Source organism: Nerophis lumbriciformis, linkage group LG08 (assembly GCF_033978685.3).
Source record: "Nerophis lumbriciformis linkage group LG08, RoL_Nlum_v2.1, whole genome shotgun sequence".
In the NCBI taxonomy this organism is placed as follows: domain Eukaryota; kingdom Metazoa; phylum Chordata; class Actinopteri; order Syngnathiformes; family Syngnathidae; genus Nerophis; species Nerophis lumbriciformis.
This window is the reverse complement of record NC_084555.2, coordinates 40,545,537-40,564,569: the sequence shown is the minus strand read 5'-3', so window position 1 is coordinate 40,564,569 and position 19,033 is coordinate 40,545,537. Positions and strand designations below refer to the sequence as shown.

At 46.8% G+C, this 19,033-nt stretch overlaps 1 protein-coding gene across 3 annotated transcripts in view; it reads right to left on the bottom strand.

Moving 5' to 3' along the window:
• Nucleotides 1-19,033, bottom strand: part of LOC133611805 (signal-induced proliferation-associated 1-like protein 1) — a 165,689-nt gene that overhangs the window by 26,305 nt on the left and 120,351 nt on the right. For all 3 annotated transcript variants that reach the window (XM_061968943.2, XM_061968942.2, XM_061968944.2), the window contains exon 8: nt 8,315-8,894. In XM_061968943.2, coding sequence (XP_061824927.2) covers nt 8,315-8,894 — 580 coding nt within the window. The remainder of the gene's footprint in view (nt 1-8,314; nt 8,895-19,033) is intronic.

Sequence of the window (19,033 nt, the reverse complement as noted above, 5' to 3'; positions counted from 1 at the left end):
CATAGCAGGGGCCATAGAGGTCGGGTGCAGTGTGAGCTGGGCGGCAGCCGAGGGCAGGGCACTTGGCGGTCCGATCCTCGGCTACATAAGCTGGCTCTTGGGACGTGGAACGTCACTTCGCTGGGGGGGAAGGAGCCTGAGCTAGTGCGTGAGGTGGAGAAGTTCCGGCTAGATATAGTCGGACTCACTTCGACGCACAGCAAGGGCTCTGGAACCACTTCTCTTGAGAGGGGCTGGACTCTCTTCCACTCTGGCGTTGCCGGCGGTGAGAGGCGACGGGCTGGGGTGGCAATTCTTGTTGCCCCTCAGCTCAAAGCCTGCACGTTGGAGTTCATCCCGGTGGACGAGAGGGTAGCTTCCCTCCGCCTTCGGGTGGGGGGACGGGTCCTGACTGTTGTTTGCGTTTACGCGCCAAACGGCAGCTCAGAGTACCCACCCTTTTTGGATTCACTCGAGGGAGTACTGGAGAGTGCTCCCCCGGGTGATTCCCTCGTTCTACTGGGGGACTTCAACGCTCATGTTGGCAGCGACAGTGAAACCTGGAGAGGTGTGATTGGGAAGAATGGCCGCCCGGATCTGAACCCGAGTGGTGTTCTGTTATTGGACTTTTGTGCTCGTCACAGATTGTCGATAACAAACACCATGTTCAAACATAAGGGTGTCCATATGTGCAGTTGGCACCAGGACACCCTAGGCCGCAGTTCCATGATCGACTTTGTAGTTGTGTCATCGGATTTGCGGTCTCATGTTTTGGACACTCGGGTGAAGAGAGGGGCGGAGCTTTCTACCGATCACCACCTGGTGGTGAGTTGGCTGCGATGGTGGGGGAGGATGCCGGACAGACCTGGCAGGCCCAAACGCATTGTGAGGGTTTGCTGGGAACGCCTGACAGAGTCTCCTGTCAGAGAGAGTTTCAATTCCCACCTCCGGAAGAACTTTGAACATGTCACGAGGGAGGTGCTGGACATTGAGTCCGAGTGGACGATGTTCCGTACCTCTGTTGTCGAGGCGGTCGATTGGAGCTGTGGCCGCAAGGTAGTTGGTGCCTGTCGTGGCGGTAATCCTAGAACCCGTTGGTGGACGCCGGCGGTAAGGGATGCCGTCAGGCTGAAGAAGGAGTCCTATCGGGTTCTTTTGGCTCATGGGACTTCCGAGGCAGCAGACAGGTACCGACAGGCCAAGCGGTGTGCGGCTTCAGCGGTCGCGGAGGCAAAAACTCTGACATGGGAGGAGTTCGGGGAAGCCATGGAAAACGACTTCTGGACGGCTTTGAAGCAATTCTGGACCACCATCCGCCGCCCCAGGAAGGGGAAGCAGTGCAATGTCAACGCTGTGTATGATGGGGCTGACCTCGACTGCGGATGTTGTGGATCGGTGGAGGGAATACTTCGAAGACCTCCTCAATCCTACCAGCACGTCTTCCTATGAGGAAGCAGGGCCAGGGGAATCTGTGGTGGGCTCTCCTATTTCTGGGGCTGAGGTTGCCGAGGTAGTTAAAAAGCTCCTCGGTGGCAAGGCCCCGGGGGTGGATGAGATCCGCCCGGAGTTCCTTAAGGCTCTGGATGTTGTGGGGATGTCTTGGTTGACAAGACTCTGCAACATCGCGTGGACATCGGGGGCGGTACCTCTGGATTGGCAGACCGGGGTGGTGGTTCCTCTCTTTAAGAAGGGGAACCGGAGGGTGTGTTCCAACTATCGTGGGATCACACTCCTCAGCCTTCCCGGTAAGGTCTATTCAGGTGTACTGGAGAGGAGACTACGCCGGATAGTCGAACCTCGGATTCAGGAGGAACAGTGTGGTTTTCGCCCTGGTCGTGGAACTGTGGACCAGCTCTATACTCTCGGTAGGGTCCTTGAGGGTGCATGGGAGTTTGCCCAACCAGTCTACATGTGCTTTGTGGACTTGGAGAAGGCATTCGACCGTGTACCCCGGGAAGTCCTGTGGGGAGTGCTCAGAGAGTATGGGGTAACGGACTGTCTTATTGTGGCAGTTCGCTCCCTGTATAATCAGTGTCAGAGCTTGGTCCGCATTGCCGGCAGTAAGTCGGACACGTTTCCAGTGAGGGTTGGACTCCGCCAAGGCTGCCCTTTGTCACCGATTCTGTTCATAACCTTTATGGACAGAATTTCTAGGCGCAGTCAGGGCGTTGAGGGGATCTGGTTTGGTGGCTGCAGGATTAGGTCTCTGCTGTTTGCAGATGATGTGGTCCTGATGGCTTCCTCCGGCCAAGATCTTCAGCTCTCGCTGGATCGGTTCGCAGCCGAGTGTGAAGCGACTGGGATGAGAATCAGCACCTCCAAGTCCGAGTCCATGGTTCTCTCCCGGAAAAGGGTGGAGTGCCATCTCCGGGTTGGGGAGGAGATCTTGCCCCAAGTGGAAGAGTTCAAGTACCTCGGAGTCTTGTTCACGAGTGGGGGAAGAGTGGATCGTGAGATCGACAGGTGGATCGGTGCGGCGTCTTCAGTAATGCAGACGCTGTATCAATCCGTTGTGGTGAAGAAGGAGCTGAGCCGGAAGGCAAAGCTCTCAATTTACCGGTCGATCTACGTTCCCATCCTCACCTATGGTCATGAGCTTTGGGTTATGACCGAAAGGACAAGATCACGGGTACAGGCGGCCGAAATGAGTTTCCTCCGCCGGGTGGCGGGGCTCTCCCTTAGAGATAGGGTGAGAAGCTCTGTCATCCGGGAGGAGCTCAAAGTAAAGCCGCTGCTCCTCCACATCGAGAGGAGCCAGATGAGGTGGTTCGGGCATCTGGTCAGGATGCCACCCGAACGCCTCCCTAGGAAGGTGTTTCGGGCACGTCCGACCGGTAGGAGGCCACGGGGAAGACCCAGGACACGCTGGGAAGACTATCTCTCCCGGCTGGCCTGGGAACGCCTCGGGATCCCCCGGGAGGAGCTGGACGAAGTGGCTGGGGAGAGGAAAGTCTGGGCTTCCCTGCTTAAGCTGCTGCCCCCGCGACCCGACCTCGGATAAGCGGAAGAAGATGGATGGATGGATATATATATATATATATATATATATATATATATATATATATATATATATATATATATATATATATATACATATATAAATAAAGTTGATTTATTTGATTTGATATATATATATATATATATATATATATGTATATATGTATGTATATATATATATATCTGTATGTGTATATATATATATATATATGTATATATATATATATATATATATATATATATATATATATATATATATATATATATATATATATATATATATATATATATATATATATATTTATTAGGGCTGCAACAACTAATCGATTAAATCGATTATAAAAATAGTTGCCGATTAATTTAGTCATCGATTCGTTGGATCTATGAGGCTACGTTTTTTTTTTTAACCTTTATTTATAAACTGCAACATTTACAAACAGCTGAGAAACAATAATCAAAATAATAGGGGTGCAATGGTACGTGTATTTGTATCGAACCGTTTCGGTACGGGGGTTTCGGTTCGGTGCGGAGGTTTACCGAACGAGTTTCCACACGGACATATTAAGTAGCTAACTGCACGTTGTGTAAACAATACTCAAAATGCCGGACATTTGAGGCATTTAAGAAACTACGCCCTGACAGCTCAGCAAAAGAGGACATGTCCGGTGAAAAGAGGACGTACGGTCAGTATATCGTAGCCCGTTAGCTGCTAGCATGCTAGCAAAAGAGGACATGTCCGGTGAAACCGATCGCTGCTAGCACCGGGCTAGGTCCTGACCATACGTCCTCTTTTCACCGGACATGTCCTCTTTTGCGGGGCTGTCCGGGCGGTGTTTCTTAAATGCCTCAAATGTCCGGCATTTTGAGTTAGGGTTGCGTGTATTTTCCATGTATGTTCAGGGTTAAGAAGGTTGAAAACAAAACAAATTGTGCGCGCAGCAGCGTTCGTGAGAGGCAGAGACAGAGAGAGCGAGAGAGTTGTGATAAACGCACATGCGTCGTCAGGGTCTGCTTTTTATCGATAGATTTATCAGATTTAATTTTTTATTATCTATAGCAGAGGTGTCAAAAGTGTGCATTTTTGTAACATTTTCCTTGTTTTATTTGGCAAGTTGAAAGAACATGGCGCCAGTATGCTGTTTTTTTCCAATAAAATACTGGAAAGGATAGAAATGTAGTTTGTCTCTTTTATCCGATTATTAATCGATTAATCAAAGTAATAATCGACAGATTAATCGATTATCAAATCAATCGTTAGTTGCAGCCCTAATATATATATAGATATAAATACACACATATACATATATATATATACACATATACATATATATATATATATATATATATATATATATATATATATATATATATATATATATATATATATATATAGATATAGATATATAGATATATCCATCCATCCATCTTCGACCGCTTATCCGGAATCGGGTCGCGGGGGCAACAGCTCTAGCAGAGACCCCCAGACTTCCCTCTCCAGAGCAACATTAGCAACTTCCTCCTGGGGAATCCCGAAGCGTTCACAGGCCAAAGAGGAGATGTAATCCGCCATCTGGTCCTTGGCCTGCCACGGGGTCTCCTCCCAGTGGAACGTGCAACGAGGACCTCCCTAGGGTGACGCTCGTGAGGCATCCGCACAAGATGCCCGAACCACCTAAGCTGGCTCCTTTCCAAGTGAAGGAGCAGCGGCTCTACTCCGAGACTCTCTCGGATGACTGAACTTCTCACCCTATCTCTAAGGGAGATGCCAGCCACCCTTCTGAGGAAACTCATTTCGGCCGCTTGTATCCGCGATCTTATTCTTTCGGTCATGACCCACACTTCATGATCATAGGTGAGAGTAGGAATGTAGATAGCTCGGTAGACCGAGAGCTTTGCCTTATGACTCAGCTCTCGTTTCGTCACAACAGTGCGGCAGAGAGACTGCAATACTGCCCCAGCTGCTCCCATTCTCCGGCTGATTTCCTTCTCCATCTTTCCCTCACTCGTGAACAAGACCCCGAGATACTTAAACTCCTCCACCTGGGACAGAGTCTCGTCCTCTACCTGGACTGTACAAACCATCGGTTTCCTGCTGAGAACCATGGCCTCAGATTTGGAGATGCTGATCCTCATTCCAGCCGCTGAACACTCGGCTGCGAACTGATCCAGTGAGAGCTGAAGGTCACGAACCGAAGGTGCCATCAGGACCACATCATCTGCAAACAGCAGTGACGCAACCTTTAGCCCCCCGAGATGTATACCCTCTCCGCCATGGTCACAACTCTGCCTAGAAATCCTGTCCATGAAAATCACAAACAGGATAGGTGACAGAGCGCAGCCCTGGTGGAGACCAACCCCCACTGACAGAGGACTCCTCCAAACGTTCCCAGTTCACCCGCACTACACGCTTGGGTTTGCCAGGTCTGTCCAGAGGTTTCCCCCGCCATCTGACCCAACTCACCACCAGATGGTGATCAGTTGACAGTTCAGCCCCTCTCTTCATCCGAGTGTCCAAAACATACGGCCTCAGATCAGCTGATACGATTACAAAATCGATCATTGATCTTTGGCCTACGGTGCTCTGGTACCAGGTACACCTATGAGCGTCCTTATGCTTGAACATGGTGTTTGTTATCGCAAGTCCATGACTAGCACAGAAGTCCAATAACAATCCACCACTCAGGTTCAGATCAGGGAGACCGTTCCTCCCAATCCCGCCAGTCCAAGTATCACAGTCATTGCCCATGTGCGCATTGAAGTCCCCCAGTAAGACTATGGAATCCCCTGCCGGCGCCCCATACAGGACCCCATGCAAGACATCGAAGAAGGCCGAATACTCTGAACTCTTGTTTAGTGCGTACGCACAAACAACAGAGAGAGTTTTCCCCCCTCCAGCCCTAAGGCGAAGGGAGGCGACCCTCTTGTCCACTGGGGTGAACTCTAACGTACAGGCACTCAGCCGGAGACTTGTGAGTATCCCCACACCCGCCAGGGCCCTCAAACCCTGAGCAACTCCAGAAGTGAACAAGAGCCATCCCTTGTCCAGGAGTGTGGTTTGAGACCCCTTGCTATGCGTAGAGGTAAGCCCCACCAGATCCAACCGGTAGCGCTCCACCTCCCGCACCAGCTCAGGCTCCTTCCCCACCAGCGTAGAGACATTCTACGTCCCAAAAGTCAGTCTCTGCTGCCCCAAATTGGTCCGTCTGGAGCCTCCACTTTTACGGCCATCCAACTGGCAGCGCACCCGTCCCCACTGGTTCTGATCGCGGGTGGTGGGCCCACGTGGCGGAGAAGATGGTGTGTCCACGTAGTTTCTTCGGGCTTCGTGGCTAGCCACCAGGCGCTCACTGACGAGCCCTGGCTCCGGGGGAGGGCCCCGGGCTTTCTCCGAGCCGGGTAACGCATCTCCTTCTTGCTTGTTCCATGGGGTAGTATCGTAACCCTGATGGGAGGGGTTCGGGTGCTACACCTTGACCATGGGTGACCCAGTACTATGTAAGGCAGGGGCGTTCAACTCCATGAGGCTTAATACAAGCCCACATACCAGATAATGTATTCAATTAATCAAACAATAAATGTAAATGCACTCAATAATCAGCATCGATAGATTGCCATGTTTGTGTGTGTTTTTGTCTTCAACTATTGCTTCCAAACCCCTGAGCACACTCAGTTGATAGCAGAATTAATTGAACGGAGTAAACTCTCTTGTTAGTCATTCACAAGCTTTGTCTCTCTGAGTGGAGGTGAGACTGCTATCTTATGCACACAGGGAGCAGCGATAGAGCATGGCTTGTTGCTGGTGAGAAGCAGCGCAAGGTAACAACAATTACTGATTGCAATGCCAAATATGCCGTTGTGCAAATATTATGGTTTCAAACCAAATTAGCAGGATTAACCTATCAACACGGACAAGCCAGTATGCCAAATGTATGGTGGCTGACAGGGGCAGACGGGGAAACCCCTACAACTCCTCCTAAAATAAAAAACACACCCCCCACCACCCACAAAAAATGCATTTCAAGATGTTCAATAAGCGAAGTGAAATTTTTGCTAAATACGAAGGTCCTGAGTAGTCGTGAGTTCAATCCCGGCCTCGGGATTTTTCTGTGTGGAGTTTGCATGTTCTCCCCGTGACTGCGTGGGTTCCCTCCGGGTACTCCGGCTTCCTCCCACCTCCAAAGACATGCACCTGGGGATAGGTTGATTGGCAACACTAAATTGGCCCTAGTGTGTGAATGTGAGTGTGAATGTTGTCTGTCTATCTGTGTTGGCCCTGCGATGAGGTGGCGACTTGTCCAGGGTGTACCGTGCCTTCCGCCCAATTGTAGCTGAGATTGGCTTCAGTGCCTCCCGCGACCCCGAAGGGAATAAGCGGTAGAAAATGGATGGATGGATGGAAATTGAGAGTCCATTTTGTTTTGTTTGTTGACCTATTTAGGATATTCAAAAGTCCATTGACCTTCAAATTAGAGTGATAAAAAAATATATGAATTAGATATATAATGATTACATACTGCTTAAATTGGTCTAAAAAATAATGTTGACAATAATATTGTGTATCGACAATAATTTATGGGACAATATGTGGTGGATAGTTATTACAGTTATGCACTCAATTGTTCAACTGAAAATCATCTGTAGCTGTACTTCAATTTAGTGAAGTAAATTATATTTATATAGCGCTTTTCTCTAGTGACTCAAAGCGCTTTACATAATGAAACCCAAAATCTAAGTTACATTTAAACCAGTGTGGGTGGCACTGGGAGCAGGTGGGTAAAGTGTCTTGCCCAAGGACACAACGGCAGTGACTACGATGGCGGAAGCGGGGATCGAACCTGGAACCCTCAAGTTGCTGGCACGGCTGCTCTACCAACCGAACTATGCTGCCCCAATTCTAATCGGTAAAACATTGTGTTTATTACAAGCTGTCAGTATACCTAGTATGTATTGTCACTTTTCCACTGCACAGCACCAGGTCAGCTTAACTATTTCAAAATAGTACAGCGGGAGACAGTAAAAATACGTTGCATTGAATGCAACGGTGGGCAGAAGACAAGCTAACAAACAAGAGCTGAGAATGATCGTCTCCTGTGTTTACTTCTCAGTATTCTGTTGTTGGCTACACTAAGGACACATTTTTATTCAAGAAGAGACTGAGGGCAGCAAAATGGACATTGTGGAGTACTTATAAAGCACAGCAACAGGGTAAGCTGACATTAGCATGCCTTGTATCTCCAAATACCACAATGTTCTGTCAAAGGTGAGTAGAGCGGTGGAAAAGGTGTGAATATACCTTGATAAGATGTAACTGCATGGAAAGAAGACACACCCTACTGACCTCTAGTCTCTTGACAACCTCTCCAAAGTCTTCTGTGTTGTTATTGATGGAACGAAGTGAGACGCTTTCGCCGCGCTCATAGAAGATCTTCAAGGAGGCAGGACTTCCCGTCGACCAACCAATCACGTCACGCGTGGCACAGTTGAACACAACCGCTTTGGCTTCCTGATCCAGTAGGATTACAAAGTCGTTCGAAATGGCCAGGAGGCATTCCCGCTCCGCACCGGCAACCTGGTCTTCAGCGTGCACCTGCCAGGTGATGGCCCCCAGGCTACGGAGCTCCGCCCCGCTGTACGGTCGCACTTTCTCACGCCGCTTGTGCGCCAGGGAAATAAAGGGGAACTTCCCGGTGGGTTCAACAGGAGTGTTAGTTACATGACGTTCCGCAAGGTCCCTTAAGTACTCCTGACGTGTGCGTGTCGCCATGGCGCCAAACTTTTCCGATTTGTGGGCTGCGTTTTCAGCGTTAATCACTTTAGCCAACAGGAAGTCCCTGAAGACAGAGGATTTTGGGAAGGTCACGCCCTTGGGGACAGGTGGACCAAAGGGGGGGACGTCCTGGGAGCGGCTAACAGCCACGCTGTGGAGAAACACATACTGTATATAGGTTACTGCAACACAACCATCATCATCCATTTTCTGTATTACTTATCCTTTTCATGCTCACAACAGGGGGCGGAGCATATCACAGCTCAGAAACAGAGTGAACAGTCAACAGTGCATGGAGTAGGAATTAATCTGGCGCTAACTGAGCAAAAGTCAGCTATGTATTCACAACAAAATGTAAATTCAATGTACGTCTAAAGAACCAGTGCTACTTAACATCAATTGATACCAATATAAACTACAATGGTACCTCAACTTAAGAAAACCCCAACTTAAAAGTGTTTAAGATAAGAGCTGTCACTCAGCTAATTGTTATGCTTTGAGTTACAGCAATACATTTAGTTATAAGAAGTCGGCACCATACTGAAGCAGAATGAGTCTCCAGCCAGAATGCCAGTCAAGAATGTTAAAACAATTTCTAAACGGCAGACATTTATCCATGAAAATTTTAAGAAGCTGCTGATGGTGTGTTTAATAGAGAAGCAACTTGAAAAGATAAATGCCGTAGTTCATTATTTCATTACGTCATAAAACTACTGTAGTTTTTAGTGGTACATTATATCATATTGTTTTTAGACAATACTTCTTATTTAGGCAGCACAGTGGAGCAGTGGGTAGCACTCGTGCCTCACAGCGAGAAGGTCTTTCTGTGTGGAGTTAGCATGTTCTTCCGTGACTGCGTGGGTTCTCTCCGGATACTCCGGTTTCCTACCACCTCCAAAGACATGCACCTGGGGATGGTTGATTGGCAACACTAGACTGTCTCTAGTGTGTGAATGTGAATGTGAGTGTTGTCTGTCTGTGTACCTTGCCTTCTGCCCAAGTGCAGCTGGGATAGGCCTCAGCCCCCACGCGACCCCAAAGGGGGCAATTGGGAGAAGATGGATGGATGGATGGACTTCTTATCTAAAAGTTAGTTTTTCTTTTTAAAATTCATATTACTTGTTAAAAATGTGCTTCTTAAGGGGAGCGAGCACCAATTTAATTGATCTCAATTAATTTCAAAGGAGATGTTGATTTGAGATACAACTATTTTGAATTAAGAACCACATCGCAGAACCAATTAAGTTGGAAGTTGATGTACTACTGTACAGCATACAAATTTATTCAGACAAATACCAAGGTTTCCAAATGCACTGATAACTAAAATGCGATGTCCCACCATGGCGTGGTGATTTTTGGCTATTTTTGCAGTTCACATTTATTGAAACAAACCACTAGCAGCTGTATTTCATTTCTATTTCATTTTGCTTTGTTTTCTCTTCTCTATGTCTGTCTGTCCCCTCTTAAAGTACGAGCCGGTGTTGTTGCGGTCGTCTCCTGTTATTGCTTTCTTCTGTTAGCCTCAAGTAAATTTTACCACAAACTACAAGCTACAAAGGAGGACTATGTTAGTATGCTAGATTCTGTCATACAGCCCACTTGTAATGCATGACGAAGCTGCAGAACAGGGTAAGTAAAAAAGTTATAAAAAATGAAACATGACTTGCTGTCAAAAAGTGTCTTGTTTTTCGTTGCAAGGACAGAAAATTGACTCATAAAAAGTATTTTGGTTTCTACAGTGGCATGTTTCACCTGTTTCATTTAAGAACCCTTCTAGCTTCTCCTATTAGTGTGTTGAGACTGGATTACAATGAATTAGTGAACAGGTGTTAAGAAATCACCCGCCTGGTTGATTCCAATACAGGTTAGACGGTAACATAACCACTGGGAATGAAAAATGTTTGGATAGGACAATTACTGAAAATACAAAGGCAAATCAGACTTCAAAACATTGTTTAATCCAAGATTGAATCCAAGCACTTTAAAATAATATTCAGGATTAAAAAAAAACTTTAAATAAGTACACAGAGTGTTCCTAAACTCTGGTTGCATAGGCAAAAAAATATATATTATACAGTTATAAAATAATAGTTTTTTAAATTTAATGTAATAATTTTAATATTATGTTTTTAAAACAAGTATTCACTCATTCATTTATATTGTATTTTAGAATTATTAAATGAAATGGCAATAATGTTTGTATATTACACATGTATGATACATACTATGTACCATATCATGTACATACTAATTAATATTTTGTTTATTTTTTTAAACAAAGTGTTAATAATCAAACAAATATTGTTTTGTAATAGGGGAGGGAGAGGAAATGTATTAAGTTGTACTACAGGCTACCAATTCACTTCATTGTTGCGATTGACGATGTGGAAAATCAATTCATTAATCCATTTTGTAAAGTGCTATTTATAGAAGGGATGGCGAAGTACGGTAAGTCTCAACTTCTGAACTCCTGTTTCCATGTCCCTACCATTGAGCAGAACAAAATAATTGTACTAGCTCTTACGTCTTGGTGAATGTTTTCTTCCGATGATACTTTAGACCAGTGATTATAAACTAGTGGGGCGAGACCCAAAAGGGTCTCACAGAAGCTACCTTAAAACATTTTAAATACATGCCTGACTTGTTTATGCTTTTTGCTAGGTGTACACCCAAAATATATGGATATGAAAGGGAAAATCTCACTTGTGGTCCTAGTTAGCAGAATTGTGATATTAAGGCTACGTTCACAATCGGTAGGTTTTTTTTCAAAGCCAATCTTTTTATGTAGTTGTTGACATTTAAAAAAAAAAAAGCAATGTTTAATGTGAACGCAAACTGAACTGCATGCAGACATGACGTCATGACGTCACATGTAGGGCATTTTCTGAACCGAATTATTACGCGTAGACTATTAAGAAGGAAGCGGAAGAGAGAGAGCGTTTTGGCTCTCGCAGTTCGTGGGACATTTACTTGGACGTCTGCTCCGATTGGCGTGTGGGCGAGCGGCCGGAGACAGGAGTGGTGGAACATTGACATCAGTTTCTAAAACATATTACTTTCACCTGCTTTCTGCTCGTTTGTTTTGCAACAGTCTATTTTGCCGCTCTTTGGTGACGTATTGGTCGGATGAACGCGACCCGATCGTTCCGACAGCAGTCGCATCAGATAGATATTTGATTAATATCCACATACAAAAGATGCCTGGGTTGGATTTGAAAAATCCGGAAATATATTGTTCATGATGACAAGAAAATAGAACGATACGGGGCAAAAACAAATCGTAATTTACCTGCAGAATGAACAAGGCCTTATTCTTTACTTTGTTCATTATTTGTTTTGCATGCAGTATTCATGTTCCACTCCAACCTGGTAATATTATTTTAACATTCTTAAGTGCACTCTGTACATATAAATATGTGTGTAAAAAACGTGGGTCGCCCCTCAACAACCATAGGAAAATGTGGGTCCCAGATTGAGCAATCCTCCTTAGTCCACACATCTAAGCGACGGATAGGTACTGTCAACATTTGAATCGATACGGTACCAATTATATAATTTGTTGGTACTTGTGTGTGTTCAAATGTGTAATAAATGTTAATTGTTTAATTAAAAACATTTAACATTTAAGCGCATGTTAATTGTTGAATTAAAAACATATAACACTGAGCTGTGCTATCAAGTTGTTACCTCGTTCTCTTATACTTCTGTCTCATTTGCAAATTGTGCGGTATCATAGGAGACTTTGCAATTTGCATGAGGTTGCAATTTCAAGATGTTAGATGGCAGTAGTGTATAGACCACTCCAGTGTGTTGCCATAAGTCAAGAAGTTTGTGTTAAAGTTAAATGTGCAAGTCTTTTCTTTTGTTGAGGCCTACAAAGTGTGTAAGCTGTAAGTACCGTATTGTAAGTACAAGCTGTTTGATTGTAACATAGTTGCAGTTGTAGTTTTGAATACCAAACTTGAAGGTGTTGAAATCGCCATGTAAAATCATTAATGCTAATCGGTAGCAGGTCTATGGCAAAGCCAATGTTAATTAGCATCGAGCTAGCTTATTTTGAATATTGAAGCCTTACTGTCCTTTTGAGTGCCTTGCTTTGTTGGCATGGAAAATTGCAACATTACCCCGAGGCAGTCCGGGAAAGTCCTCGCTGAGTGCTTAAGTGCTTGTTTCCCAGCCAAGTGCTTGAGCTGGTGCAGAGTCTGCAACCAGACCTGATGTCATGTGCAATAAAGGTACGAAACATGCCAAAATTCAATTTTACGTGAATCAGTACCTGGTTGTACCGACGGACTTTGGTCTGTACATATAAAAGTACCAAATTCTTTACCCATCCCGACTCTGAACCAACAGTGCCTCTGCTAGTTGCAGGCAATCAGTGCACTCCATTTTGCTTTAGTTGCTTCTTGACATAATTAATCAACAAATCCACACTTTTGACTACAAAAAGATGAAATCATGAATTATTGTTTATTGTTCTAACAAGCAAACTGGAAGTAGCGATTTTTGGCATTTAAAATTGCTTTTAATTAATTAAAAAATGTAAGCATTTTCAAGCACTTGTTGGAAACTTGAACATGAACACTGTATATGTATGGTCATTTGTAGAGAAAGTAAGTGCCAGTGTGTGAAAACCAAAAGTGAGCTTGAATAAGCGGATACGACAGTTTGGACAAGTTTGCGTCCACTTCATTAAGCACAGCCACTGACGAGGAGAATTGTTGCAAAGTACGCCTGACTAAAGACAGGGTATAAATACTGTAAATCCCATCTTGGTTGACAGGGCAGCAGCCAGTGTTGACAACCTGCCACTCTGTACTGCTCTGGTTTGGAGAAGTGCCCCTGTGGCTTGAGCTTGAAAACACAAACAGCCTACATTTCCTACACAAAGATCCAGAGTTACGCAATGCCGTCTTTGCAGCACAGTGTGACTACTGGGCAGCGGTTGAAAGCGGCTGGATTAGCACCCCGCTGGCCCCAGGCCGCTTCTTTAATGCTCCTGTCTGGCCCAAAGTGACCTGAACATGATCAAATCCCGATGACTCAAAACAATTGTAGCATAGAGATCAAACACACTGCACGGAATGACATAGTGCATGCACGGATGTGTGTGTTATTAGGTCACAATCTGTGAATTCAAACTATATCAACACATTTAGTCATACTTACCTACTGGTTCCACAGCAAAAAATCCTGGATTTTTGTTGCAACAGACTAATACACTTGGCATCGCTAACTTGGGATGCTTTATGCAGCGACAATCGAAATCCGACCCCACATTAATTTCCACGTCACAGAGGAACAGCATCCATGGGAAGAGTCTTGGCAAACAATCAGGAATTAAGCTCACAAAGTGGTGCAGAAACCAAAGAAAGGCGGTGTTAGCACCTCTGGGTGTGGTAGATCCACTGTTCTCAAAGATTCACTGTCCCACACGTCTCCATTTCATTGCAAAAACCAGCAGAAGCACCTCATCTCAAAAAGCAATTAGTGGTCATACAAAAATAATATTTTCCAAAGATTTCCTGAGAAATTAGCACAATTTGCTTGCAGGTTGCAAGACAGAAGGCAAGCTTGACCCATCCGCTCCTGAGGTAGACTTGCTGTGCTCTGAGAAACTCTGTCCCTCCACAATCCTTTCCAATCACATGCATGTCTGGCTGAAGTGAACACTTCATGTGCACGCCGCTAACTCCTTCAGACCACTCCGGCTCACGCTGCCCAAAGGCAAAGTGGCAGGCAGGAAGAAAGGGAAGGCGGGCGCTTGCATTGTCAGAGCGAGCCTTGCAAGGAAGGCATTAGGGAGCGAGAGAACAGTGTGTGCAAGGGTAACAGTGTGCAAGATACCATGAGAAATAGGTAAAAGGAGAAAGAAAGCGAGAAGAGGTGGTAACTATGAGTACATGTACACAGAGTATTTGTTCGGAGGGATGGCAATCAAGGGAGTGAGCATACATGATTAGGCCAAGAGTCAGCCAGTGGGAAAAAAGTGCACGTCAACAAATACTATAGTGACAAACTTCTCCATGTAGCCATAATCACACTAATTTACATTTGGGTGCATACATAGGGTTGATATAAACATACACAGAGCTCCCGCAAGTCTAGGTTGATGTATCCACTTAAGCTGCCAGACGGCAGTAGAGAGTTGTACGTCTTAAAATGTGTTTTGTGGCAGTCCCAACTTTGACCATAGTGTCAGTTGGTGTGTAAAATTGCATTTTTCATCATTTTCAGCAGACTGCTTTGCCAAAAAAAATCAGAGCACTGTTTGACCCATGCCTTCCAGACAATGCTTTTTGTCTAAATGCACTGCTGAGTGGTCAGAAACTTACAGGGCTTTGTAAACCACGCAATACTAAGAACGATGGCTATTTTTCAGGGTTGATATATGGAGATATTTATTGTTGGTCCATCCATCCATCCATCTTCTTCCGCTTATCCGAGGTCGGGTCGCGGGGGCAGCAGCTTAAGCAGGGAAGCCCAGACTTTCCTCTCCCCAGCCACTTCGTCCAGCTCCTCCCGGGGGATCCCGAGGCGTTCCCAGGCCAGCCGGGAGAGATAGTCTTCCCAGCGTGTCCTGGGTCTTCCCCGTGGCCTCCTACCGGTCGGACGTGCCCGAAACACCTTCCTAGGGAGGCGTTCGGGTGGCATCCTGACCAGATGCCCGAACCACCTCATCTGGCTCCTCTCCATGTGGAGGAGCAGCGGCTTTACTTTGAGCTCCCCCCGAATGACAGAGCTTCTCACCCTATCTCTAAGGGAGAGCCCCGCCACTCGGCGGAGGAAACTCATTTCGGCAGCTTGTACCCGTGATCTTGTCCTTTCGGTCATGACCCAAAGATCATGACCATAGGTGAGGATGGGAACGTAGATCGACCGGTAAATCGAGAGCTTTGCCTTCCGGCTCAGCTCCTTCTTCACCACAATGGATCGATACAGCGTCCGCATTACTGAAGACGCCGCACCGATCCGCCTGTCGATCTCACGATCCACTCTTCCCCCACTCGTGAACAAGACTCCGAGGTACTTGAACTCCTCCACTTGGGGCAAGATCTCCTCCCCAACCCGGAGATGGCACTCCACCCTTTTCCGGGAGAGAACCATGGACTCGGACTTGGAGGTGCTGATTCCCATCCCAGTCGCTTCACACTCGGCTGCGAACCGATCCAGTGAGAGCTGAAGATCTTGGCCGGAGGAAGCCATCAGGACCACATCATCTGCAAATAGCAGTGACCTAATCCTGCAGCCACCAAACCAGATCCCCTCAACGCCCTGACTGCGCCTAGAAATTCTGTCCATAAAGGTTATGAACAGAATCGGTGACAAAGGGCAGCCTTGGCGGAGTCCAACCCTCACTGGAAACGTGTCCGACTTACTGCCGGCAATGCGGACCAAGCTCTGACACTGATTATACAGGGAGCGAACTGCCACAATAAGACAGTCCGTTACCCCATACTCTCTGAGCACTCCCCACAGGACTTCCCGGGGTACACGGTCGAATGCCTTCTCCAAGTCCACAAAGCACATGTAGACTGGTTGGGCAAACTCCCATGCACCCTCAAGGACCCTGCCGAGAGTATAGAGCTGGTCCACAGTTCCACGACCAGGACGAAAACCACACTGTTCCTCCTGAATCCGAGGTTCGACTATCCGGCGTAGCCTCCTCTCCAGTACACCTGAATAGACCTTACCGGGAAGGCTGAGGAGTGTGATCCCACGATAGTTGGAACACACCCTCCGGTTCCCCTTCTTAAAGAGAGGAACCACCACCCCGGTCTGCCAATCCAGAGGTACCGCCCCCGATGTCCACGCGATGTTGCAGAGTCTTGTCAACCAAGACAGCCCCACAACATCCAGAGCCTTAAGGAACTCCGGGCGGATCTCATCCACCCCCGGGGCCTTGCCACCGAGGAGCTTTTTAACAACCTCGGCAACCTCAGCCCCAGAAATAGGAGAGCCCACCACAGATTCCCCAGGCCCTGCTTCCTTATAGGAAGACGTGCTGGTAGGATTGAGGAGGTCTTCGAAGTATTCCCTCCACCGATCCACAACATCCGCAGTCAAGGTCAGCAGAGCACCATCCCCACCATACACGGTGTTGACACTGCACTGCTTCCCCTTCCTGAGGCGGCGGATGGTGGTCCAGAATTGCTTCGAAGCCGTCCGGAGGTCTTTTTCCATGGCCTCCCCGAACTCCTCCCATGTCCGAGTTTTTGCCTCCGCGACCGCTGAAGCCGCACACCGCTTGGCCTGTCGGTACCTGTCTGCTGCCTCAGGAGTCCCATGAGCCAAAAGAACCCGATAGGACTCCTTCTTCAGCCTGACGGCATCCCTCACCGCCGGCGTCCACCAACGGGTTCTAGGATTACCGCCACGACAGGCACCAACTACCTTGCGGCCACAGCTCCAATCGGCCGCCTCGACAATAGAGGTACGGAACATTGTCCACTCGGACTCAATGTCCAGCACCTCCCTCGTGACATGTTCAAAGTTCTTCCGGAGGTGGGAATTGAAACTCTCTCTGACAGGAGACTCTGCCAGGCGTTCCCAGCAAACCCTCACAATGCGTTTGGGCCTGCCAGGTCTGTCCGGCATCCTCCCCCACCATCGCAGCCAACTCACCACCAGGTGGTGATCGGTAGAAAGCTCCGCCCCTCTCTTCACCCGAGTGTCCAAAACATGAGACCGCAAATCCGATGACACAACTACAAAGTCGATCATGGAACTGCGGCCTAGGGTGTCCTGGTGCCAAGTGCACATATGGACACCCTTATGTTTGAACATGGTGTTTGTTATCGACAATCTGTGACGAGCACAAAAGTCCAATAACAGAACACCACTCGGGTTCAGATCCGGGCGGCCATTCTTCCCAATCACACGTCTCCAGGTTTCACTGTCGCTGCCAACATGAGCGTTGAAGTCCCCCAGTAGAACGAGGGAATCATCCGGGGGAGCACTCTCCAGTACTCCCTCGAGTGAATCCAAAAAGGGTGGGTACTCTGAGCTGCTGTTTGGCGCGTAAACGCAAACAACAGTCAGGACCCGTCCCCCCACCCGAAGGCGGAGGGAAGCTACCCTGTCGTCCACCGGGTTGAACTCCAACGTGCAGGCTTTGAGCCGAGGGGCAACAAGAATTGCCACCCCAGCTCGTCGCCTCTCACTGCCGGCAATGCCAGAGTGGAAGAGAGTCCAGCCCCTCTCAAGAGAAGTGGTTCCAGAGCCCTTGCTGTGTGTCGAAGTGAGTCCGACTATATCTAGCCGGAACTTCTCCACCTCACGCACTAGCTCAGGCTCCTTCCCCCCCAGCGAAGTGACGTTCCACGTCCCAAGAGCCAGCTTATGTAGCATTATTGTTGGTCATCTAACATAATTTTCAGTGGCAGCTTCGAGGTGGTATCTGCTCAAAAGACACATTGATTGGAAACTGCAGACAGGAGGAAAGTTGAACGTGCATTTTATTAACGACCATAATGGTCAGTCACGAGACTAGGACGGCCATGTTAGTGTCTATGAAGAGTGGGGATGAACTAAACAAATAGTGTAAAATGTTCAGAATAAACCTGAAGAATAGTCAGAAGTATGTTTGTGATTTGTATAAGTTTGAATGTTGTTTTTAGTACAGACAATACTTTTGTATCTTCTATCTAGTACACGAGCTATGGAGAAATGGCTGACTTTATACTAACCTTGAATCCTAAGTTATCACACAGCTGTGCATCGATGCCATGATGTATTACATGTACAATATTGTGTATATCATATTTAAACTCAGAGCACACTTACATGGAAGGGAATGTTGTTTTGATCGCCCGTGCAAGTTATGAGGCACATGCACATGTGTCTGCCAATGGACGAATTAAAATTAAAATTATTCACACTATTAAATATGGATTACCCATTATTAATTACAGGTTATTACTTGCGTGTGTAATAATCATCTTTGAAAAGGCCTCAATACAGTGATACCTCGACCTACGAGTATATTGAGATACGAGCTGTGTCCCTGCCTTTTTTATGAGTAACTTGCGAGCAGTTACGAGCCTCCACGTCGCTAGGGGGCATAGTAAATGTCAAATGAATGCCGAAAGTTCCACCCCTGAACATCTGTGTTCCCCGGTGGCATTATCTTATAGCTACAAATTGACATAGATTTGTTTTTCCAACCACGGGAACTGACTGTGAAGGACAGTGCTAAGAAAAATAAGCAGATTATATTTATTGGATTGCAGCAATAATTACTATAATGACCGACTGCAATGCTCGTCTGCACCACAAGAAGCAGGAGGA